At 41.1% G+C, this 21518-nt stretch overlaps 6 protein-coding genes and 1 long non-coding RNA gene across 8 annotated transcripts in view; 4 read left to right on the top strand and 3 right to left on the bottom strand.

Annotated features, from left to right (window-relative positions):
- Positions 1–142: 142 nt before the first annotated feature.
- LOC108616075 (uncharacterized) lies at positions 143–6623 on the bottom strand. The gene is made up of 2 exons (XR_001915997.2): positions 4216–6623; positions 143–2294 (listed from the first exon to the last, which is right to left on the bottom strand). It is a non-coding gene; the product is annotated as an uncharacterized LOC108616075 (long non-coding RNA).
- Positions 6624–6739: 116 nt separating this feature from the next.
- Dlish (Dachs ligand with SH3s) lies at positions 6740–10732 on the top strand. The gene is made up of 3 exons (XM_018011031.2): positions 6740–8888; positions 8982–9096; positions 9157–10732. The coding sequence occupies exons 1-3, from the start codon at positions 8843–8845 to the stop codon at positions 10151–10153; spliced, it is 1158 nt and encodes a 385-aa protein (XP_017866520.1). The 5' UTR covers positions 6740–8842; the 3' UTR covers positions 10154–10732.
- On the bottom strand, positions 10703–12701 carry Snx16 (sorting nexin 16). Its single transcript, XM_089470621.1, has 3 exons — positions 11546–12701; positions 11336–11472; positions 10703–11266 (listed from the first exon to the last, which is right to left on the bottom strand). The coding sequence occupies exons 1-3, from the start codon at positions 12518–12520 to the stop codon at positions 11206–11208; spliced, it is 1173 nt and encodes a 390-aa protein (XP_089326747.1). The 5' UTR covers positions 12521–12701; the 3' UTR covers positions 10703–11205.
- A 432-nt stretch (positions 12702–13133) lies between these two features.
- On the bottom strand, positions 13134–15481 carry Spn55B (Serpin 55B). The gene is made up of 3 exons (XM_018011033.2): positions 15166–15481; positions 14239–15101; positions 13134–13505 (listed from the first exon to the last, which is right to left on the bottom strand). The coding sequence occupies exons 2-3, from the start codon at positions 15094–15096 to the stop codon at positions 13233–13235; spliced, it is 1131 nt and encodes a 376-aa protein (XP_017866522.1). The 5' UTR covers positions 15097–15101; positions 15166–15481; the 3' UTR covers positions 13134–13232.
- Positions 15482–15811: 330 nt separating this feature from the next.
- On the top strand, positions 15812–17601 carry LOC108616066 (venom serine carboxypeptidase). The gene is made up of 2 exons (XM_089470620.1): positions 15812–15979; positions 16048–17601. The coding sequence occupies exon 2, from the start codon at positions 16075–16077 to the stop codon at positions 17509–17511; it is 1437 nt and encodes a 478-aa protein (XP_089326746.1). The 5' UTR covers positions 15812–15979; positions 16048–16074; the 3' UTR covers positions 17512–17601.
- A 243-nt stretch (positions 17602–17844) lies between these two features.
- On the top strand, positions 17845–18516 carry Pdrg1 (Pdrg1 prefoldin-like subunit). The gene is made up of 2 exons (XM_018011035.2): positions 17845–18235; positions 18290–18516. Exons 1-2 carry the CDS (start codon positions 18004–18006, stop codon positions 18454–18456), a joined length of 399 nt encoding a protein of 132 aa, XP_017866524.1. The 5' UTR covers positions 17845–18003; the 3' UTR covers positions 18457–18516.
- A 90-nt stretch (positions 18517–18606) lies between these two features.
- Mef2 (myocyte enhancer factor 2) overlaps positions 18607–21518 on the top strand; it is a 66907-nt gene continuing 63995 nt past the window's right edge. For both annotated transcript variants that reach the window (XM_018011006.2, XM_018011023.2), the window contains exon 1: positions 18607–19628. The gene's annotated coding sequence lies outside the window, so the exon portion shown is untranslated. The remainder of the gene's footprint in view (positions 19629–21518) is intronic.

Genomic DNA, 21518 nt, shown 5'->3' on the forward strand with positions numbered 1-21518 from the left:
GATGGATTTTGATTGATCGATCGATTTATGACTAATGTTGTAGACTTAAATTGTTAACTTTGGTATTGTAGCTTTGTTGATCTTAAGTAGAACTCCTGGTTTTTGCTGTTATTGTTGTTGTTGCTTGGTCCAAGGCTCGCTCTTTAGCTATCACGCTCTCTCTCTCGCTCTCTCGCTTTCGCTCACTCTCTCGCTCGGTCTATCGATCTATCTGTTATACAGACATTGGGGACTCTCAGTACAGCATCAGTTTTATTTTTTTCTTAACCTTATACTGACGATTGCGCTGATCTATGACAAACTCATATCGCGATCTCTGCACATTTTCGCTATCTAAATTAAAACAGCTCAAACCGAGTAGGCGTAGAACTCCTAGCGAATACGTTGTGACTGAATTATAAGGCCCGTTCGGATGCAAATTAATTAGGCCGCCTCTGCTGCAAGCTGTTGCAACTGTTGCGGTTGTTCAAGCGGTGAGCGCTTTATAATTAATTAAATCGATTTAGCACTCGAATGCGATCGCTTTCCACTTAATCCCGTGAACAGGCTCCTCGCACTGCAACGTTCGGCAAGTGAATGAGCTCAGCCGGCACACCTGACGCACTTTTTGTATGGAAGCGCAGCGCCTTGTATTCGTATTCGTATCCTGCGATCGGCCTTTCCAGTTACTTTGTGCTCAGTCTGTCACTCTCTCTCTGTGTCGCCCTCTACTGCTCTCTTGGTGCTGTTGTGGTTGATGCAGTTGTTGCTCGTACGTTCGCTCGCTCGCTCTCACACTCGCACGCTGTTGCTCTCCCTCTTCCACTATTCCACTAGCGCGCGTTTGTGTGTGTGTGTTTGTGCCTGTGGGCTGACTACGGCTGCTTTAGGAAGTGTGTTGAGACGAGCCGATATCTAAGCATGTGTCGCTGTGATTTTCGACTGCAGCAGCTGCTTGGGCCGCTCTCTGGAAGTGTTGTGCTACTTTTTCGCCTTCTTCGTCCAGCAACAAAAAGGTTTTCCACTTGCACTCGGTTTGCGGACGCCGTTATAATTTGTGCTTTTGCTAGTTTGGCTTTGGTTGCGGTTGCTCTTATTGTTATTGTTGTTGCCTTTGTTGTTGCTTTATGCGCTTGGGCAATTATGTAAAACGTGGCTCAATTGGATTTGGGCAAAAAGCGTTAGCTTGTAAGCCTCTCTCACTCTCGCGCTCTCTCTCGTTCGCTTGCACAGCTTTTGCTTTTATACCGTTTTAGCCGTGGCTGTCACCGTCGTCGAGGTCATCGACGCGTTTGCTGTTCACAAAAATCGATATTTTACACTCGCACTTAAAAGTTTGCCTTTTGTTTATTTATTGTGCACGTTTATTTATAAAATGTTTATTTGCTTTGTAAGTTGGACGCTTAAGCTTTACCACGGTTAGCAATGCCAATTTCCACACAGGCAAAACAATTTTTTTTTTTTAGCTTTCAATGACCGACTGCCGTTTCGTTGGGGAGGCGGCGAATGCTCAAATGCTGCTCTGCCTGCGCCTGCTGCTAATGCTACTCAAGCGAATGAGCAACCAAAAGCAAAGAAAGAAAAACAGAGCAAACTTTAACACAGAGAGCACACACTAAAGAAAACTTTCCGCTCGTTTGGACGCACGTTGTGTCACGCGAGAGACTCAATTTCTATCTGGAAGGCAGCGGCACAGCGCCAACAGAGCCAAGCACGCGACTTTGGAGCACTCAACGAAATTTGTTGACGTATATTTGTATGAGTGTGTGTATTCGTATGTCTTCGTGCGTATATTTTCGACCAGCCGCCAGTATGCGCCCTCTCAGTGCAATAGCAACTGTGCTTGCTCTCTCTCACTCGCTCTGTCTCTCTTTATATATGCGCAAACTCTTTGTTGGAATTTCCTCCGGCTGCTGTAAAGCCGCTTCAATAATAGTTTACCGTTTCTGTTGAAATTTATTTAATTAATTGCTCAATTGATTTATTGCTTAGTTCGGGTAAATATTTGCTTTTATTGTGCACTTCTGGTTGCAATCACTACTTCAACGCACAAATGGGCGTGTAAACAAAAGCAAAGTGCGCTCGCGCACTCTCTTTTCGTTGCTCTCTTTCGATTTTACAGTTGACAATTCGGCTGAAGAGTCAAAGACTTGACTGTGCTTTTACTTTTGCTTTTGGGCTGTCGCTTTATAAATATATTTATGCGCTCTTTATGTTGCGGTTTTTTTCCTGTATTTTTTACTGATTATGCTTTTTCATGCGTTTATTTGTGTTAATTGAATCCATGTTGACAATTCGCTTGTTCATATCCATAGCTGCAAGAGAGAGAGAGAGAGACAAAGAGAGAGAGAGCAATTGCATTATGAGTAATTCTGTTAAAAAGGGTGGACTTTAGAGCGATGGAATGAGAGAGTGAGCTATGATTATGATAACAAATATGAGTAAGCATATACAAATTAATTATGAAGACTAAAATAGGCATACTCTTTCACAACACTTAGCTCTCAACTCTCATTGTAAGTCCAATAAGATTCCTATTCGAAATGCAGCAGGACTGCAGCTGATTTCGTTTGTCAACTTCTCATTTAATAATGCACACAGTCAGAATGTTCTAGAATTCTACAGCGACGTAAACGAATGCAAGCACATACATACACTCATACACATATTCATAGATGAATGAAAAATAGAAAATGAGCTTGAAAATTGATCGACCGACGCCCTCCAATAAGACCAATAGAAAATCAAATTGCACATCAGTGATTTGTGTATACAAGTTTACCAATTGAATAACCAGTTGTTTCCAGACAATACTATATAAACATATACAGTGCATATGGAATTTTTTTTCTTCTTTTATTTACATAAGTGCACATTCGGTCAATTGATAAACAGTCTTACATCATGCCAGAAATTGCCAAGACTGTGAAATGCAGAAATTGCGACTTAGAAATCCGGCAGATGTCATGCCAATTTTTTCACGTGTGAAAATGGGAACTGCTCAAATGGGTGTGCAGACATATAAATGTATCCATATACATACATATGCATATGTAAATTATATATATGATCTCATTAGGCGTTAACCTTGACAATAGCTTTTCAAAATTTGGCCACAATTTTGCGGCTCTGATAAAGTGCACACATAATAGACTGGAGATACCCTATATAATATTTTAAATAAATTCTAATCAATAAATAATAAGAAATATGTATCATCTGGATAGCGTTTTAGCTAACAAGTTAGCTATGCCTTATGAAGTTAATTATTAATCAAATTTATTTTGATATATAAAAAGCTGTAAATATTTTGATAAGGAAAAAGCACACATTAAGTAAAACCTATTTTTTTTTTTTTTTATCTATGTACAAGTTCTATTTAAATCAGCAATAGAAGTGAATAATAATAAAAAAAAAAAACCTCGTTTTGGAAAAGTATAACATAATTAAACAATAGAAAAATATATACATCTCAAAATAGAATTTTATTATAGAAAACTGATAAATTAAATGACAAAATACACTCTATATACAATAGAGATTATAATCTTTAGGTATCTAAAACAACTACAATCTAAATCAATATGTAATGAAATATTCATGTATATTGAAGCCCTTTTGAGCAACCAAGTAACAATACGCCCTCTGCAAACAGGATAAACAGGGTATATCGAGACTAATTGGAATGTTACCGACAGATGCGCTTTAATATTTGCTTAAATTGACTATTCGCGTGTCAACAAGGCGAAATGTTCCACAAATAAATAAAGCTAATGAAAAAAAAAAAAACATGTTTACACTCAAAACAAAATAAAGATGAATATCTTTAGCAGACAGAATACATGTATGTATATATATACATATATGTAAGTATGTACATATATACATCGACTTGATATATGCTCATATAATAAAAGTCTTTGACTCTGCCACAGACAGGCCGAAAATAATTTGTTTGGCTGTCAGAATTTTAATGGCGCTCGACCTAAGTGAAAAACAACAGCAAAATGAAATCATAAAAAAAAAACATAAATAATAAACGAATGTAAAACAAATTAAATGATATATTTATATAGAAAGTGAGTGAGCGGAAGTGGCGCCAAGCGTAGCAGACGCACACACCTGTGAAACAATTTTAAATTAACAAACAAATAAATAAATGAAAATTTAAAATCAGAAAAACATAAATTTGGCTATTAGACTCATTGGCTCATTAGACGAATGCCCGAATTTTACCTAATTTCTTGAAAAGTTGATTTTCCCACAGCTCAATTTCGAACGCGTCCACTGCAAACTGATTGCCACAATGCGAACCACACGGCACGAGGAACCAACATCAACTGAGCATCGAGCGCCAGAGCGACGAACAACACGGAGAGGCCCCAACGCAGCTCCTACAGTGGCGCACGTGCCACAGCTGGCGTGCGACGTGCGAGACACTAGTAGAGTGAGACAGAGACAGAGAGAGGGAGAGAGAGAGAAAGAGAGTAGGAGATAGGTGGCTGGGGAGAGAGTGAAACGCAATGGAGCGTCATATTGTGGGCAAACTGAATGAAATTCGCTTGTAGGAGCAGGGGCGACAGATGGCAGGTGGAAGGAGCTGAAGCTAATGTGGGAGCAGGAGTGTTGCACTTGCAGCAAGAATAGATGGGCCAGCTGGAGTTGCAGCAGGAGTGGGAGCAGGAGTTGCAACTACAGGAGGAGCTGAATCACACGTCAGCTGAAAGAAGGCCAACTACAAGGACAACAAGAGCAGCTCAGCCAGGAACAGCAGCTGGAGCTGGAACATACGCTGAAACTTAAAAGGAACTTTAGTTGGAGCATAAGCTGATAGTTAAGCGAAAGCCAGAGGAAGAGCCGCAGGAGCTGAAGGTAAAGAAGAAACAGCAGCAGGAGTAGCAGTTAAAGCAGGAGCTAATACTGAAACAGTAAATCTAGCTGACCTTCAGCTATAGTAGAATCAGAGGCCGAATCAGAAGTCAAAGCTGAATGCTAAGACTTTATAGGAGTGAGGAACCAAATGAAGAGCTTAAGAATCAAAGCTAAAACATAAGTAGAAACGGAAGCTGTCGCAAGAGCTGGAGCAAGAGTAGCAGCAGGAACTGCAGAGTGGATAAGCTAATCATACAGCAGAAGCACAGGTCTCTTCTCTTCTACTCCTGGTACTCCTGCTAGGATAGCTAAGGCAGCAGCAACAGTTGAAGCAGGAGCAGCAGCGATCGGCGAACTACTACAGACGTCAGATTAAAAGTAGTAGTAGTAAATAGTAGTAGCTGGAACAGGAGCTAAAGCAGCACATGGAAGCTCATGCGAATCTAAGAGGAAACTGAAACGAAGACAATTGCTGTTATAAGAGCTGAATGAGAAGTGGCAATAGAGAATAGAAACTGAAGAACGAACAGAATAGCTAAATACCAGAAGCAGAAGCACGCTTAGAAGTATCAGCCGGACAAGTTGAAAATGAAGTTTCAACTGCAGCAGGAGCAACACCTGTAGTTGCAGCTAAATTATTAACTCTTCTGCACTGTCAAAGCTCCGACGACTGGCCATAAAACACCCAAGGCCTTGGCTGCATTAAAAAGGGCATACTACTCTCCCACCCCCTTCCGCAGGATATGCGAGCGCTAGCCAGTGCAATCACAAATTGCGTTAAGTGGTTAATTAAATATCGCGTATACGCCTCGTGTCAATTGCTGTGGCGTCTGCCTCGCGGCACATTTATATGGGCGCTGAATTGCCTGAACGTGTCCTTGAATACATTTTATGAGCGTAGGCGACAAACACGCCCCTACACCGCCGCCCCCCGCCCCAAGCTCTTTTGTCAGCCTCACGCTCTCTCTCTCGCTTTATGAGCCTGTGCGTGGGCGTGGAATGCAGGAAAAGCTCACTTAGCTGGGGCTGACGCTGGCTTATGCAATCCACAGCTAGACCTCTAAATCGATTAATCAGCATCTATATATATCTATGTATGTGTAGAGATGTGTATATATCCACATTTGGCGCATCTGTTGCACGTATTATATATCTATATATAAAATACTTTTATAGATATTTGAAATCCGTTCATTTTCTTGGCAATTTTCCAAATTTTTACATTATTTATTTCGCCATTTTTCTTGCATTTTCATGTTTTTCGATTTTTGCTATTATTTTTGTTTGTTTTTATTATTATATTTTTCGTTTTGGGTTTCTGTTTATGCCTTTTGCATTTTTAGCAACGCTCGTCAACATTTTCGCCTGTTGCGCAAATACAAGAATCGACCGAAAATTGCATTAGGCCAATAAATCGTGCGGTTAATTCGGAAATGCATTACCAACTGGGAAAGGCAATTAGCGATCAAATTATATAAAGTCATTTATGAATGCATATACATAGATGCATTGCTCTATAATATAATAATTTTTAAGCTCAGTTAATCATTAAACTAATCAAGATAATATATATAAATGATGCCAAAGTATAATCATATGAAATTCTATATGAAAGATTTTTTTTTTTTAAAGTTATAACCATTTATATAATTAATGATGATTGCCTGACATTTTTGCATCATGATGATAGGGTAATCATATTGAAAATTACAATGATAATGAAATTACACAAAAGAATACTAATATTCTAATTTAATCTATTTTAATATTAATGTTTTGTTAAGATGTTTTTATAAAATTCTCAGTCTAAGATAACAGTCATACTACATTTGATATATACAAACATATAAAAAATATAAATAGAAATTAATATAATGAAAGGATAATCGGAAAATATCAAACCTCAATAAAAATAAAAAAGAATAGGCTCTTTTCGCTTTACTCGTTTAGCTAACAAAAACTACATAGAAAAAATGTAAATATAATAAATTAAATATGATCATATTTGCTGTTATGATGTACTAAACTTTAGTTCTCAGATACTTTAAACTATCCCCATAAAAATATAGCGCAATTCATTATATTCGCAAAGCCCGTAAATTGGCAAACTGAATTTTCGCAGCACGTCTATCAAATTTCTAGCAACTTGAATAACTTTTCGACTATGTGCGTTGTTTTAGGAGCGAGGGAAATTGAAATGCCATTCATGAAACTGAAAGCTAAGCGAAATCGATTTACGAGAGCATTACAAGCGAAGCCACCCAAGCCTGAGAGGATATGTTACGAGCTCTGATGAAATTGTGATATGGGCGTGAATGACGTGCATGTCTATGTGTAAGTGTGTGTCTGGGTGTGTGTGTGTGAGTATGCTGTAATTTCACAATTCCATAAAATTCCGGACAACTCGTCTGACAGTTTCCTAACAACATTTGAGTGAAATTTGAATAGCGGGCTGAGCAGATAGGCGGGTTAGGTTCGGTTAGGGTTTCAGTTAGGAAACCTGCGTGACTGCCAAATATAACTGACCCAGTTAGTTAAGCCCCATGGCTTGCCCCATAGTATACTTCAAACAGGTCCAGACAGCGTTTATATTTGAACAGGAATGAACAACAGTCACAACTGCCACATAGAACGTGCTCATCATCAACATGCTCATCATCAACATCCTGATCATCGTCAACAGCATCCTTATCAAGCTCATCATGTCGAGCTCTTTGTTGTGCTGTTTTAGTGAATGGCTTCACGTGTGGCTCCAGGCGCAGACGCCGTTCTATTGATTGCTTAGAGACGAGCTCTCTGAGCTGAATGCTTGGGATAGGCCATGGAATGGGCTAGGATGCAATCGAATGGTGTATGGGCAGGTGGGTTGGATTGGGCTGGCTTTTGGCCACTGAGCTGGAATATGTGGGATGTAAAATCAACTGCGTAGTAACCAAAAGTCAACAACGAGACGAAGAGCTCACTTCGATGCCAAAGAGAGAAAAAGAGAGAGAGAGCGAGAGAGAGGGATAGGAGGCAGAGAAGGGGTGGTTATAGCTCGTATAATGCTCGTAACACAGCAATTGTAATGCGCAGTTTCCTTCTACCGTTTTTTTTTTTATTTTTTTTATTTTTGGCAATGGAAACGAACTTGAGGACGTGAGAAGAGCCGGGGCCTGGGTTCATGCAGGGTCTGCAGTGTAGGTCAGTTTGTTAGTCGGCTGTACTTTCGCTTGCCCGCACACACACACACACACACACACACACACACACACTCGCACGCACGCATACAGCCGTTGGCAGAAATAATCGAAAATGCAAACGCCGTCATCCTTGGCACTAAAAAAGAGCATTGCCGCTGTTTGCCAGGATGCAGACTGCAAGGATAATGGATGACGCATTTCTTTTTAGCCTTGAAAGGCAAAAGGCTAAAACATGACTGGCATAAATAATAATATTGTCTGTCTAACGGCTCAGCAAACAATGTTGCACTGGCCAAATGCCAGAGCTTTAAAATCTATGCATTCTATGCATTCTGCATAATGCTGTCTGCGTGTTTATTACATAATAAACACACACATATAACTTAATTATAGTAATTAGTTTGTGTGGCGCTTCTTTGGCTAACGGACAAGTGCATTGAACCTGCCTCAAGGTGTTGTAAGGTGTAAGGTTCATCATTTTCAATAAACACTATGGAATTATTTACTTAAACGCTTGATTGCACAACTGGATTAAACATTTGTTAAGCATAACTTTAATTAACACACCAACAAAAACAGACACTAAACAAAACAGATTTACACAGCCGAAACGATCAATTTGAGCGCACAGTGTTTATTGTGGCGGTCTGGCAATATCGATAAAAAGCCTGCGAGCAGGTTCGATAAATGAGTTCGATAACCACACGGGAGAATCGAGTACAAGTGCAATGCATTTTCTCATAAACAAACGCAGTTGAGCACAATATTATTATTAAATTGTGAATAAGAAAATTCAAAGTTCAGCAAATATGGCATTTCTGTGCCCTGTACGCATGCGGCGCGACAAAAAGAAAGGTACGCATGCGCAGCCAGCGTAACACAAAAGAGAATTAATTTGCCCACATATATGTGAAAGACTTAAACAACAAACTTGTTTTCCCCCATTAGCCACAAATGCGAACATCGAACGTGATTTGGCGCCCGTTGGCATGGGCCGCATAACAGGCTCGTCGAGTATAGAGACGCTGGTGCGTGTGGGCATAGAAAAGGAACATGGACTGAGGTAAAGTCTTTAATAAATACATATATAAGATAGATTTAAATCTGTATTTCCCTCCGGCAGTCCCGACTCCAAGATGGTTGTGCTGCACGACTTTACGCCCTGCGTGGATGATGAGCTGGAGGTGAAGCGCGGGCAGCTAGTAAATATACTGTATCGCGAGAACGATTGGGTATATGTTATAGGACAAGACTCTCGCCAGGAGGGCTTCATACCCTTCTCCTACTGCGCGCCATACAACACGCAGCTTGCCGAGCTGGCCATCAAAAAGAAACTGCCACGCGATCAGTGCCCCGAACAGCCGCACGACGAGAACCAACCACTGCTGAGCGCGGACAACAAGCTGGACGTGCTGTGCGACGAGACGACTAACGCCACAGCCAGCAATGTGGATGGCAATCTGCATGTGACGATGCCCGAGTGCACGCCCTTCATCAAGGAGCCGTCGGGTCGCTGCATTGTGCTCTACACGTTCATAGCGCGCGACGAGAACGATTTGTCCGTGGAGCGGGGCGAATTTGTGACGGTGCTGAATCGTGAGGATCCCGACTGGTTCTGGATAATGCGCAGCGATGGCCAGGAGGGCTTTGTGCCCGCCAACTTTATCTATCCCGCCGACAGTGTGCGAGTGCTGCAGCAGCAGAAGGCGGCGAACGGGACAACAGCTCCGCTCAACGAGAGCAACATGCAGCATCATGCGAATCTAACAGGTGGCAGCCTGAATGCCATGGAGAGTATGCTGCAGCAGCAGGGCCAGCAGGCACAACAGGTGCAGCAGGCACAGCAACAGGTGCAACAGCAACAACAGCAGCAACAACAACAACAACAATTGGGCATTGGCACCGATGATTTGCGCTATCATGGCACCGAGCTAGTGATGCTCTATGACTACAAGGCACAGGCGCCCGACGATTTGTCCGTGCGTCGTGGCGACTGGATCTATGCGGATCTGAACAATCAAACCGTCGACGGCTGGCTCTGGGCATATGCCCCCAAGACGCGCAAATATGGGTTCATACCGAAAGCCTACGCCAGGCCGCCGGCCATGACGAGCCTCTGAGCTGGCTAAGCTAATAGTTATAAACAGTTTATTTATAGATTTCAAAACGATTTTTAATTATCATTATTATTGTAAATTATATTGTGCTAATGCTAAGTTTTAATGTTCAGCGGATAAAAACCCGCATCAATTTGTATATGTATACATATACATATATTTATATTTATATATTTAGTATATATGTTTAAAAAAATATTTGTATTTCTTTCTTAGAGTGCATTGATATGATTTTTGACAGGATTTTTAAAACTGAAAAGAATTCTGAGCTCTCCTTTGGCTCCTTACTTATGGACCATTAAAAAAAATGTTATTAATGTAAGTTAGAAGTATCAGTCTATGCTATGATTTTAGAAAGAATTATGCTTATAAATTATATTAAACTGAAAAGATAGATAAGAGTTATCATTGGTATATTCAAATGTATAATATGATAATGATATAATTTTTAAAAAGATTTTATGTATAGTTGTGAAACGAAGAAGATATAGAATATACTGAAACCTTTTCTTGGCTGGCGTTTCTTGAATTATGGAATATTAAATAAAAGTGTTATGCACTTGGGCAATATTTTGGCTTAAATAGCGTATGTTTTAATATCATCTTCCTGCACCTTAAGCTTAGCACATAATCATTTATATAGTCCTGTTACATTAGCTAAAATTCTTAAAGAGAAGTGTGCTCAAAAGTCGCATAAAAAGTTTACAGTTTGTATATAAATAGATTCATTTTATAACAGTTATTAATACAAATCGAGTTCCAATTGTCAATTGTCGAGCAACTTCTTCTGTCAAAACCCCATCTAAATCATATCAGTTCACTCCTCGAACTTAATTCCTTTCTGTCCAGTGTAGTATGCTAAAGCACTTGATATATCCTATATATAGTTGTCTATATAGTGAGCCTTGCTTATTGCTTGATATGCACTTGGGGAGATATATTTTGTGGACGTGCGTGAGTATCTAGAGTTATGCTCAGCATAATTGTGTACACACACACGCACACATGAAGGACACGCCTCCAGTCCATGTCCTTGCTTGAGTGGTTTCCTAGCTTTATTTCAGCGCCAAACTTTCATTTGCCGACGAGCAGTGCGAACAGTTCAAATTGAGATTTCTGTGAATGGGAATGAATATATACATATAGAGAGAGTAATTTATATATAGATGATATAATCTATGCTACTTCAGTTGCTCTTTGAGCTGCTCCTTCTCGATCATTTCCTCGCGCAACTTCTGCTGCAGCCCGAGTATGAGATCATTTTTGCTTTGTATTTGCAGCTTCAAGTGCGCAATAGTCTCCTCCTGGGCCTCAAAGATTGCCTGTGAAGGAGAAGTATATATAAATTTATATTAATACATATTTATAATTGGTACTTCATCTATGCCCACTCACTCGACACTCCTCCATGGACTCCGAGTACGTGGGCGGCTCGTCCAGGCAAAAGAACTCGCGCACCAGTTTACATTTGCGCAGCTGATCCTTGGCCATGATCGAGTTGACAAACATCTGGAGGCCCTGCACCCGATTGTCCAGAAAGACGGCATTGAAATTGTCCCCAAAGAGTTTCTTGCGCGGCAGCATTAGGTTGATGTGGGGAAAGGCCTGCTTCAGCTTGCCATTGAGGCGCACAAAGTCCGTGTAGCGTCGCATCACTAGCCAAAAGTCATTCGTGTCGGGATTCTCGACGCGCAGTTTGTAGACGGTGAAGCGTGCCCGCTCCTCCATCACCTCGTAGCCAATGATGGGCACACGCAAAATCGCATTGGGATCAACAGGCGCCGCAGCGCTCGAGGACAGCATCATTTGACTGGCAAACATGGAGCTGGTGCGTCGCGAGTAGCCGCCGCTCGCTTGGCTGTAGCCCATGCTGCACTCGCTCATGCGGCGCGGCGCTCGATCCGCCTCCAATGGGACAGCGGACAGATCTCGATGCGAACGCGCTCCACCGAGCATCGTAGCTGAGGTCGGGGTCCTGTTCGCCGTCTCGTAGCTGTGCGAACTGATGCGCTGCAGACAAATCTCGGACTTGGCGTTGGCAGCCGTTAACGGTTTCGTTGATTGGCCCGTTGAGATGGCCCAATTGGCATCGCTTTCCGATTTGCGACGCAACAGGTGATTCGTACAGGTCCTTTGAAATGCCGTTAGATCCGGGTTGGAATGTGTCGAACGTCCCAGCAGCTGACGTTGGCGCAACAGGCTTCCAGCTGACGTTAACTTTTTGGCTCTGCTGCTGTTGTGGTTGTTGCTGCTGCTGCCGTTGTTGTTGTTGTTGTTCCCGTTGCTATTGTTTGCTTTTTTATAGAGCGTTGCTCTGGCAGCACTTTGATTGTATTGGTTGTCCCGTTTCCTTAATGCACGCAGTGACATTGCTCAGAATTGTTGCGAATGCTAATATTGCCTATTGCCACATGACTGTTAATTGTTCAGCCCGCATTACCCATATATATGTATGTACATATATGTGTGTACTTAAGTTGTTTTCTTTCTGCACCAACGAAACAGACTGCGTAGTTCAGCGCGGAACTGGCTCAATGAACTGAGAGCAATTGGCTGGGTGTAGCGTGAAGTTGGCTGCACGAAAAATTTAACGCAAATCTGCGCACTTGAGGAGACCCAGTAGGAAATTTAATGATGAATTTATAATAAAAACTAATTTTTTAATATATAAATATGGGAACGTAAAAATGTAAATTTTATTATAGAGTATAAATTATAATGGTCAAAATAAAATAAAATAATATATTTACTTATCATAGCAAATTAATTTTTAAATATAAAAATATGGGATATTAAAAATATAATAAAAAATATTAATTTTTGTATGGTAGATTTGTCATACAAGTTAATTAATATATTATACCGAGCTATTTATTAGGTAAAGAAATACTGGATATTTTCAGCTGTAAATTAAATTTTAGTTTCTGCTTTATAATATAGTAATACTAGAATAATTTAAATTTCCTAAATTAAAATACTTCAATTGAATGCGCCATTGTTTTTTTTTATTATTAATAAATACAAATCAATATCAAAATAACAAATAAATTAATGAGTTTTTTTTTTTTTTTCGTTTTTAGTTTTAAGCACTTGGTGCAGTGACAAAAGCGCCGGCAAAAACAATATTCTTCTTGTTCCAGATGACATAGAGGAATGGACGATCCGCCTGGAACTGCAGTGGCAGCATCATCATGCGCGTCATCATGATCATGCCGGTGGCAGCAGCCGCCTCGGTGCCCTCCTCGTTCACCTCAATCGTCGCCTTGTGCAAGACCTTCGAGACGAAAATACCTTCAGGGGATTCCAGCAGATTATTGAAATCGGCGCCCTCATCGAATATTTTCGTAATGCCCAGCTACAAAGAATTCCACAAGGAGATAACGAATCAGTTGAAGTATTACAAAAATAAACAATGATTAAATACGTTATGAAAGATGAGCTCATGCCGGAGATAAGATATGCGTATACAATTCAGGTGCAGTTAAGTTGAGACACTCAATGCACGAGCGACATCTGATCATAAGCAGGAACCACAAATTTGTCAGTTTGGCGTGAAAGCTATATTAAATACCCTAAAATTATCTCTAAGCCTGATAAGCCCCCGAAATGAAAGTACTTTAAATTCCGATTGATATTTCCTAAGATAAGGAGCTAATCAATAAAGTTTGAAACTGAACGCGAATGATAGTAAAAAAAAATGAGAATAGCTACTGACGTGTTAAAGAAAATAAATTGAAGCACAAGATGATATATTATACAGACATACATATTATATAGATAAAGAAATTTGGTAGTTGGTATTTTTATGGATGTGTTCAAAGAGCGAGTTTAAGTACATAAATAATATATATATAGTCTATAGCAAAAGGGGTACATATAGTAAATAGTCTGCCTAAACAAGACCTATATAGAGCATATTTATTCTACACTTATATAGAGCCTGTCTATACTAAATCTATATAAAGTATACATATCGTATATCTATACACTGAACTAATCTATAGTGAAATTTAAAGATTTAGTCAACGTTGAATTACATATATCCCATATTTACCAAATATCCCACATATTAACCATATAGAACCTACCTGCTTCAGTTTGTCGGCCAATTCGATGGAGAAGTCGGCCTTGAATTTGGGGAATTTCACCTGCACCTCCTCCACATTCAGTTTGTCGGCCAAATCGACCAGATTTACGCCCTTCAGCTTCTCGGCCAGGTCCTTGAGACCTTCGCGCTCCTGCGGCAACAGCACAAACATGGACAAATCGGAGTCCTTGTAGGGCATGTCCAAGGCGGTGCAGTTGAGCTCCTCAAAGTAGCCATAGCCAAATTTGGCCTTCTGATTCATATATTGAACCTTAACGCTCTGCTCCTCGGATGTCCAGAAGTCATCCTCGGCGGTGCTGGCCTCATCGAATCTGTTGGCCCAGCTGCCCTTGAAGTGGAGCGCATTGAGGAGCACCAGACGTGTGTTGTCATCGAAGCAGTCCGCCGAGACCAGTTCGGTGATCTTGCCCTCGGTCTTGGCATTCACCCAGCCGTTGATCTGCTGGGCAGCCGCATCGCTTAGTGCAAAATTAATGGACTCCGCCTCTGAGTTGTAGTCCTGCTTGATCGTAGCCTCGTAGCTGGCCTTCAGCTGCTTGCCCTGCTGCACGTACAGCTTGTTGGCCACCTTCAGCAGATCGCTGTCCTTGTACTTCTGCAGCACAAACTGAAAGGTTTGAGCAACCTCAGGTGGGAAGTTGGAGACGAAACGCAATCCCTTGGCTATCTCATCCGCTGTCTCGCCCTGGGCGCCGGCGAAAGCCAAGGCCAGGCAGGTTTGTATCGAGAATGGAGAGAAGACGATGTTTTGCTTAAGTCCGCCGGCTGCGAGCAGCTGGAACAGCTCGCTGGTGAAGAAGGCGCCGCCACGCGCAAATTCCAAATTGAAATCGAACATTTTATCTGTGTGTTTGTGGGTGTGTGTATGTGTTAGATATGCGTAATCAGGCTATTTGTAGGTACTTACAATAGTTAAAGTAGAGAGCGAGAGGGAGAACGCGAGCGAGAGATGGAGCACGTCCAATTGGTTGAGCTGCCCAAAGTGGAATGTTTTCGCGATGCCACAACAAAAACGAAAGCACCGAGCGACACGTCGCTGCTATCCATGACTCATTTTTAGCGGTAATTGAAGGCGTTTGTTGTTTTCCCTTAACCCATATTCGCTTAACGGTTATTTCGGCTTTTGTGATTTATGTAGGCGGTAAGCAGCGCTGCAGTTAATTTCTATTTCATGTCGGTATGTCTTACGCAACTTATTTGCAATTTAAATTCAATTGTCTTCATTATTTGTTATCAGCTGGCATTTTAAATACATTTTTAATTTCAAATCAACAGCTGTTTGACCAAGCTGTTATCGATAACAGTGCTCAGCCATCTAACAGGTGCAAATAGTTCATTTGATTATTCGGTAGTTACTAAACGAGTTTAAATCAGGCTTAAAATAGGTAAAGATAAAATCCTATACAATAATTAGTATATTTGTTGTTATTATCTATTTATATATCACTCTTGTTGCAACTAGCTCATTAGATCGAGAAGTAATTTAGGCGCGGTTTTTGCTTAATTTTTCTTTAGCTTCTTTCACTTTCAAAAAATCATCGATAGTATTGTGTCTGCTCGATAGTTGCAGCTCACTGGTTAGTTCAGCAACGGAACTAACTACTTAATTCTTAAATTTTTATTGCTTTGCATTGTATTATCATTTTCGCCGGCTCAGACGAGTTTTATAATTTAGCCGGAGCAGAAGTGAAAGTGCAACGTTTGCTTATCTATTGTAAAGGGTAAGTAAAAAGGGGGGTTGTTGGAGCAGCAACTCAACACAACTGATTAAATAACTGATTTATTCTAGGAAGCAAAAAAAAAAAAAGACAAAACAATGAAAAACGCAATTCATTGCGTTCTCTTGATTATCGCAGCGGCTGCTGCTGTTGCCGCTGCAGATCGGCCGTATAGAAACAGCTTTGTCAATCCATATCCGCGCTATGAGTACTTCAACGATGGCGTCGATCCCGGTCAGCCGCTATTCTTAACGCCCTTCATCGAAGATCAGAAAGTGCCCATGGAGCAAGTGCGTCAAATGGCGCGTGTTTCGGGCTCCCAGTTCCACAATGTGGAGAGCTATGCGGGTTATTTGACTGTGGACAAGGGCTACAATTCGAACATGTTCTTCTGGTATTTCCCCAGTGAAACAGATCCGGTTTATGCACCAGTTGTGCTCTGGCTGCAAGGTGGACCCGGTGCCTCCTCGCTGTTTGGGCTCTTCACTGAGAATGGGCCGCTGCAGCTCGAGGGTCAGGGCAAAGTACAGTTGCGCAACTATACCTGGAGCAAGACACATAATCTGATCTATATAGATAATCCTGTGGGCACGGGCTTTAGTTTCACAGATCATGACGAGGGCTACGCCCGTAACGAGAAAGATGTGGGCAGGAATCTGCACGAGGCTGTGATGCAGCTATACGAACTCTTCGATTGGGGCAGCTCCTCCGGTTTCTGGGTCACCGGCGAATCCTATGCCGGCAAATATGTTCCCGCTTTGGCCTATCACATACATAAAGTCCAGAATTCCATTGAGACGCGAGTCCATATTCCACTGAAGGGCGTGGCCATTGGCAATGGGCTTTCCGATCCGTTGCATCAGCTGAAATACGGCGACTATCTCTATCAGCTGGGCCTGATCGATGACAATGGATTGATCCAGTTTCATGAGGCCGAGAATAAGGGCGCCGAGCTGATTGAGAAACGGGATATGAGTGGCGCCTTCGAGGTCTTCGATTCGCTGATCAATGGTGATCTGACCAACGGCTCCATCTTCAGCAATCTGACGGGCTACAATTGGTACTACAATTATCTTATTACTAAACCAAATCCGGCGGATGCCCAATTGGGTAAATTTTTGCAAGCGGGCGCCACTCGACGTGCCATTCATGTAGGCAACCAGCCGTTCCATGATCTGGACAAGGAGAACAAGGTAGAGCTGCATTTGAAGGAGGACGTCATGGACACGGTGGCTCCATGGATCGCTGAACTTCTCAATACGTACACCGTGTGCATCTATAGCGGACAATTGGACATCATTGTGGCCTATCCGCTGACTCGCAACTATTTGAACAGGCTCAAGTTTCGGGATGCCGCAAAATATAAGATTGCGCCACGTGAAATTTGGCGAATCGATGGCGAGGTGGCGGGCTATGTGAAGCATGCGGGGCATCTGGTTGAGATTATGGTACGCAATGCTGGCCACATGGCTCCACATGATCAGCCCAAGTGGCTCTACGAGATGATCAACCATCTCACGCACTACAAACGTTAAAATTGGAAGTTCGTACGAATGCAGCTGGCAAAGAAACAGAAGCAGCTTTAAATGTTGAAATTTTATACAAAATAAAAAATATAAGCTTAAGTTTTGGTTAGTTATATTAATGGGGTTCCCCCCGAACTTCTTTTGGAATTGCTTCAAATTTAAATTTCGCACAGCTATAATAAAGATGACCATACTGAAATCCTATGAACAGCTGTTCGAGTCAAAAACAATAAGTAGAAATATTCACAAATTGTGTCAGGTCAGTCAGTCACTTTAATTTCTTTGAAGTAGAATTATAATTATTCCCTGTTGGAATTGCGCGCGTAACTTAATCAGAACCAGAAACAGCTGTTATTGAGGTGAATCTTGCAAACAGCTGATCGAATACCCACCCTGGAGCCTGTGTCCACTGTGGATTAACGTATGCTGGTCACACTAAATTGTTTTGTTTATGTTTAGACCGGATTTTTGCACATTTCATAAGTGAAAATTACATTAAACATGTCGCAATCCGACTTAAATAAAAGCATTGAGATTATCAACAAGACAGAAGAGTTGGCCGATAAGATATTGGTTAACAAACAGGAGTTAACTGTAATGGACAAACGGAGGCAAGAAACTCGTGAAGCGTTGCGTCTGATGGAAAAAAGCGATGAGCCAAAAGTATGGATAACAGTTGGTAGCATGTTGGTTAAAATGAAGCGCGATCAAGCCATACAGTTGCTCAAGAAGGGTAAATATAGACACATTTGTATATATACAAGTTTGTAATATGATCCAATTACAGATCAGGAGCAAATAAGTCAGCAAATCAATCTGATTTATTCAGAGCAAAAGATTTTGGTGAACAAGCATCGCGATGTTGAGTTCAAATCCCCCTTCTCAGGTACCAACTTAAAGGCTTTGGATCGTAAGGAGTTTGATGCATTAAAAGCCAATTTACCCATGCTATAATAATATAATATTACTAAAAATAATGTGTAGTTTTATAAGCAATAAAGTTAATGAATTTCATATGTTTTTGACCACACGCTTTTCAACACTGTCGCAAAGCTTTTTTGGCGTAAGAAAAAGCTCTCAACTTGGCAACTCTGGCGTGTGGCTCTCTCCGCACGCTCACCATTTGTTGTTGCGCCTCGTAATCGCGGTGTCGTCTGGTTTTCTGTTGTCTCTGCTCGTTTCTAAATTCTCGTGCAATTCAACTAGCTAAATAAAACATTTAACGCAACTTAGAAAACCCAATTGCGTCGCAAATTTGTTCTAGTGTGCGGGACATGCGAACAGGAATGCCAAAAATTATTATTGGCCATCTCAGTCGTAACGAGAAACGTGCGTTTGCGTCGTCGGATTGCGTGTGAGTGAGTGTGTTGCTTCGACGAAATTCCAGTGTGTGTGAGATTGTGTGTGTGGTGAATTTAAGCTCCTCCCCACCCCCCGAAATATTCTCCTGCCCCTTGTAACCCCTCAGCGACAGCGGCAGCGTGCAAAAAGCAAAAAATTTTAGTGCAAATAAATTGCTTTGCCTTATCTCGGCGCGCGCGCTCGCTCGCTCGCCCGCCCGCTTGCTTGATATGGCCAAGTGTGCGTGTGGTTGTGCCTGTGTGTGTGTATGTGTGTGTAAGCTGTGAGTGTGTTAATTAATTTACAAAGCCGACTGCTTCTGGGATCGAGTGTGCAGTCTTGCAAATAACATATACAAATTTTCGGAATTTGTTGATTTCGGTAACAAAAGCAACAACAAATAAAGAATAGAAATACAACAACAAAATGTTGCGCGTGCTATAAACAAGTGCGATTTCCCCTTTGTTCACCACGCGCGCGTCCCACTAAAAAGAAAAGAGCTACAACAATAACAACAACAATAGGAGGCGCTGGCGCTTCATGTACTTGAAAACGAAAGTTCTTTCGCATGCAAACGGTTGCGCATAAAAAAAAAGAATAACCATACACACACACACACACTCAGAGATAAAAGCACGCCAACACTGTAAACACATTCATACACTCACGCACACACATCGAGTGCTTGTAAACCGAAGAGCGGGAGACGAGAGAACGCAGTAAAAGACAGAGAGGAGGCGCCGTGGCCACTTGGCCTTGAACTTGTACGGCGCGGGAGCGCAGCGGTAAGTGGAAATTACCTTGCCTTGGCTTGGCTTGTCTGCCTTTGGCTAGTTTCTTCTCCTTTTTGTGTTGTGCCTGTTCCTCTTCCTCTTCTCAGCTGTAAGTTGAGTCTATTTTAAAATTGATTGCAGGCAATGTTGAGTTATTTTTATCGAGTCTTTATGGATATTTAGGCTGAGCCTAAACCGCTGTATGTCCCTATGTGTGTGTGTGTGTTAGTGTGCTTGTGTGTTTGTTTTCTATGTGCATTACAGCTCTCTCTTTCGCACAGTGTGCTTGACCAGCGCAAACTGCTTTATCAGCACGCTTCTCGCTGGTTAAAACTTGTCTATCCACTTTAATAAGTTTGTTTTGCATATCGGAAAAAGCCCAAGCTCTGTTCCCTAATATATATACATATATGTGTGTGCGTGTGTACTTTGATTGCAGCATAGTCGCAGTGTCGCAGCGTCGCGCTCATCCAATTAAGTGACGAATACTTCAGCCTATTTTACTCGTCCCACTGTGCCCGCTCACATTGTATAGCAAAGCAGCAGCCGGATAGCGGCGACTGATAGCAGACAAGAGCGAGATTCGCTGCCCAAACGTGTGGTGGATCAATGACATTTCCCCATATGCCTGACTGGACTCTCTCAGCGGCGCCGCTCTCATTTGTATGATAGAGGAGGAGTGCATGGCTCGCCGTCTTAGGCGTGATGATCAACGAAGAATGTTACGCTCTTTGTTGCTGTAGCACAGTTGTAGATCAGCTTTATGGTGTAATACACTCGGAGGCTTATGCAGAGCATGTTGTAAAACTAAGTTTAATGCGCTCTCAGGGCCAGCGTGCACTCCTGATTAATTCCAATCACACATTGCATACATGTGTGTGTGGGAGAGAGTGAATGCTCTCTCTCGCTCTTGCTCTTTACTCCTATTTAGTTACATTATAATACTTAACTCAGTCGAGTGAAAAAAAAAAAACCCAAACTGTAACATTAGAGTATATTAACTCACACGCACACACACATGCATATACATGCAATGATAATGTAACAGCTAAATTATATCTTTGTGCTGGAATCTTTTTAGCATGGTATTAGTTGGGGTATTTTTTATTTACTCTTTTTGCTTTTGTTTTATTATTATTGTAATTTAGTCATTTGCACAAAGTATACAAATTTTCCATTTGACGAGTTTACACTGCGCGCAACGTTAAGTGTCAATAATTTGATTAAGATTTTTGACAGCGCTTTAAGTTGTGCTTTTTTTTCTCGCCTTCTCCCAAAGGTACGCACACATCCATATACACATCCATATATGTATGTATTATTGTATATGTATATGCATATTCATATTGTTAAATGCAACTATTTATCAATAGGCTTAGTCAGCGCTTTGTAATGAGATGATAGAACGTCGAAGCTTAAGAGATTATTTCCCTTTAAAACAGCTATTTCCCTAAGACATTCATTCCAATCAGATTAGCTAGACAATTGAGTTAAGCTTAGCTTGCTTCTCCAAATATTTAATCCTCGACTTTAATTTATTACTTTTTTTTGTTAAGCCCATAATAAAATTTACTTTAATTATTTATACTATTGTACATTTTCTTGTATTTAAAAAAATATATATTTCTTTTTATATATTTAGTTTTTTATTCATCACAATTATTGAATAGTTTTACAAGCAAAACGAGTTTTATTCGCAGTACATGATAAAAATGCTTGTTCCTTGTATTTGTTGTTGTTGTTGCTATTATTATTATTATCATTGTTGTTGTTGTTGCTGTTCACTCGTTATGTATAAGCTTAATATAATTTGTAAAAATATGCGAATTAATGTTTGAAAACTTGTTTTCACACATTGATTTGGCCATTACCTGTATGCTCGAACAGCTAAAAAGAAATAAG

The sequence above is a fragment of the Drosophila arizonae genome, chromosome 5 (assembly GCF_054131065.1).
Source record: "Drosophila arizonae isolate 15081-1271.41 chromosome 5, UAZ_ARI_1.0, whole genome shotgun sequence".
NCBI lineage: Eukaryota > Metazoa > Arthropoda > Insecta > Diptera > Drosophilidae > Drosophila > Drosophila arizonae.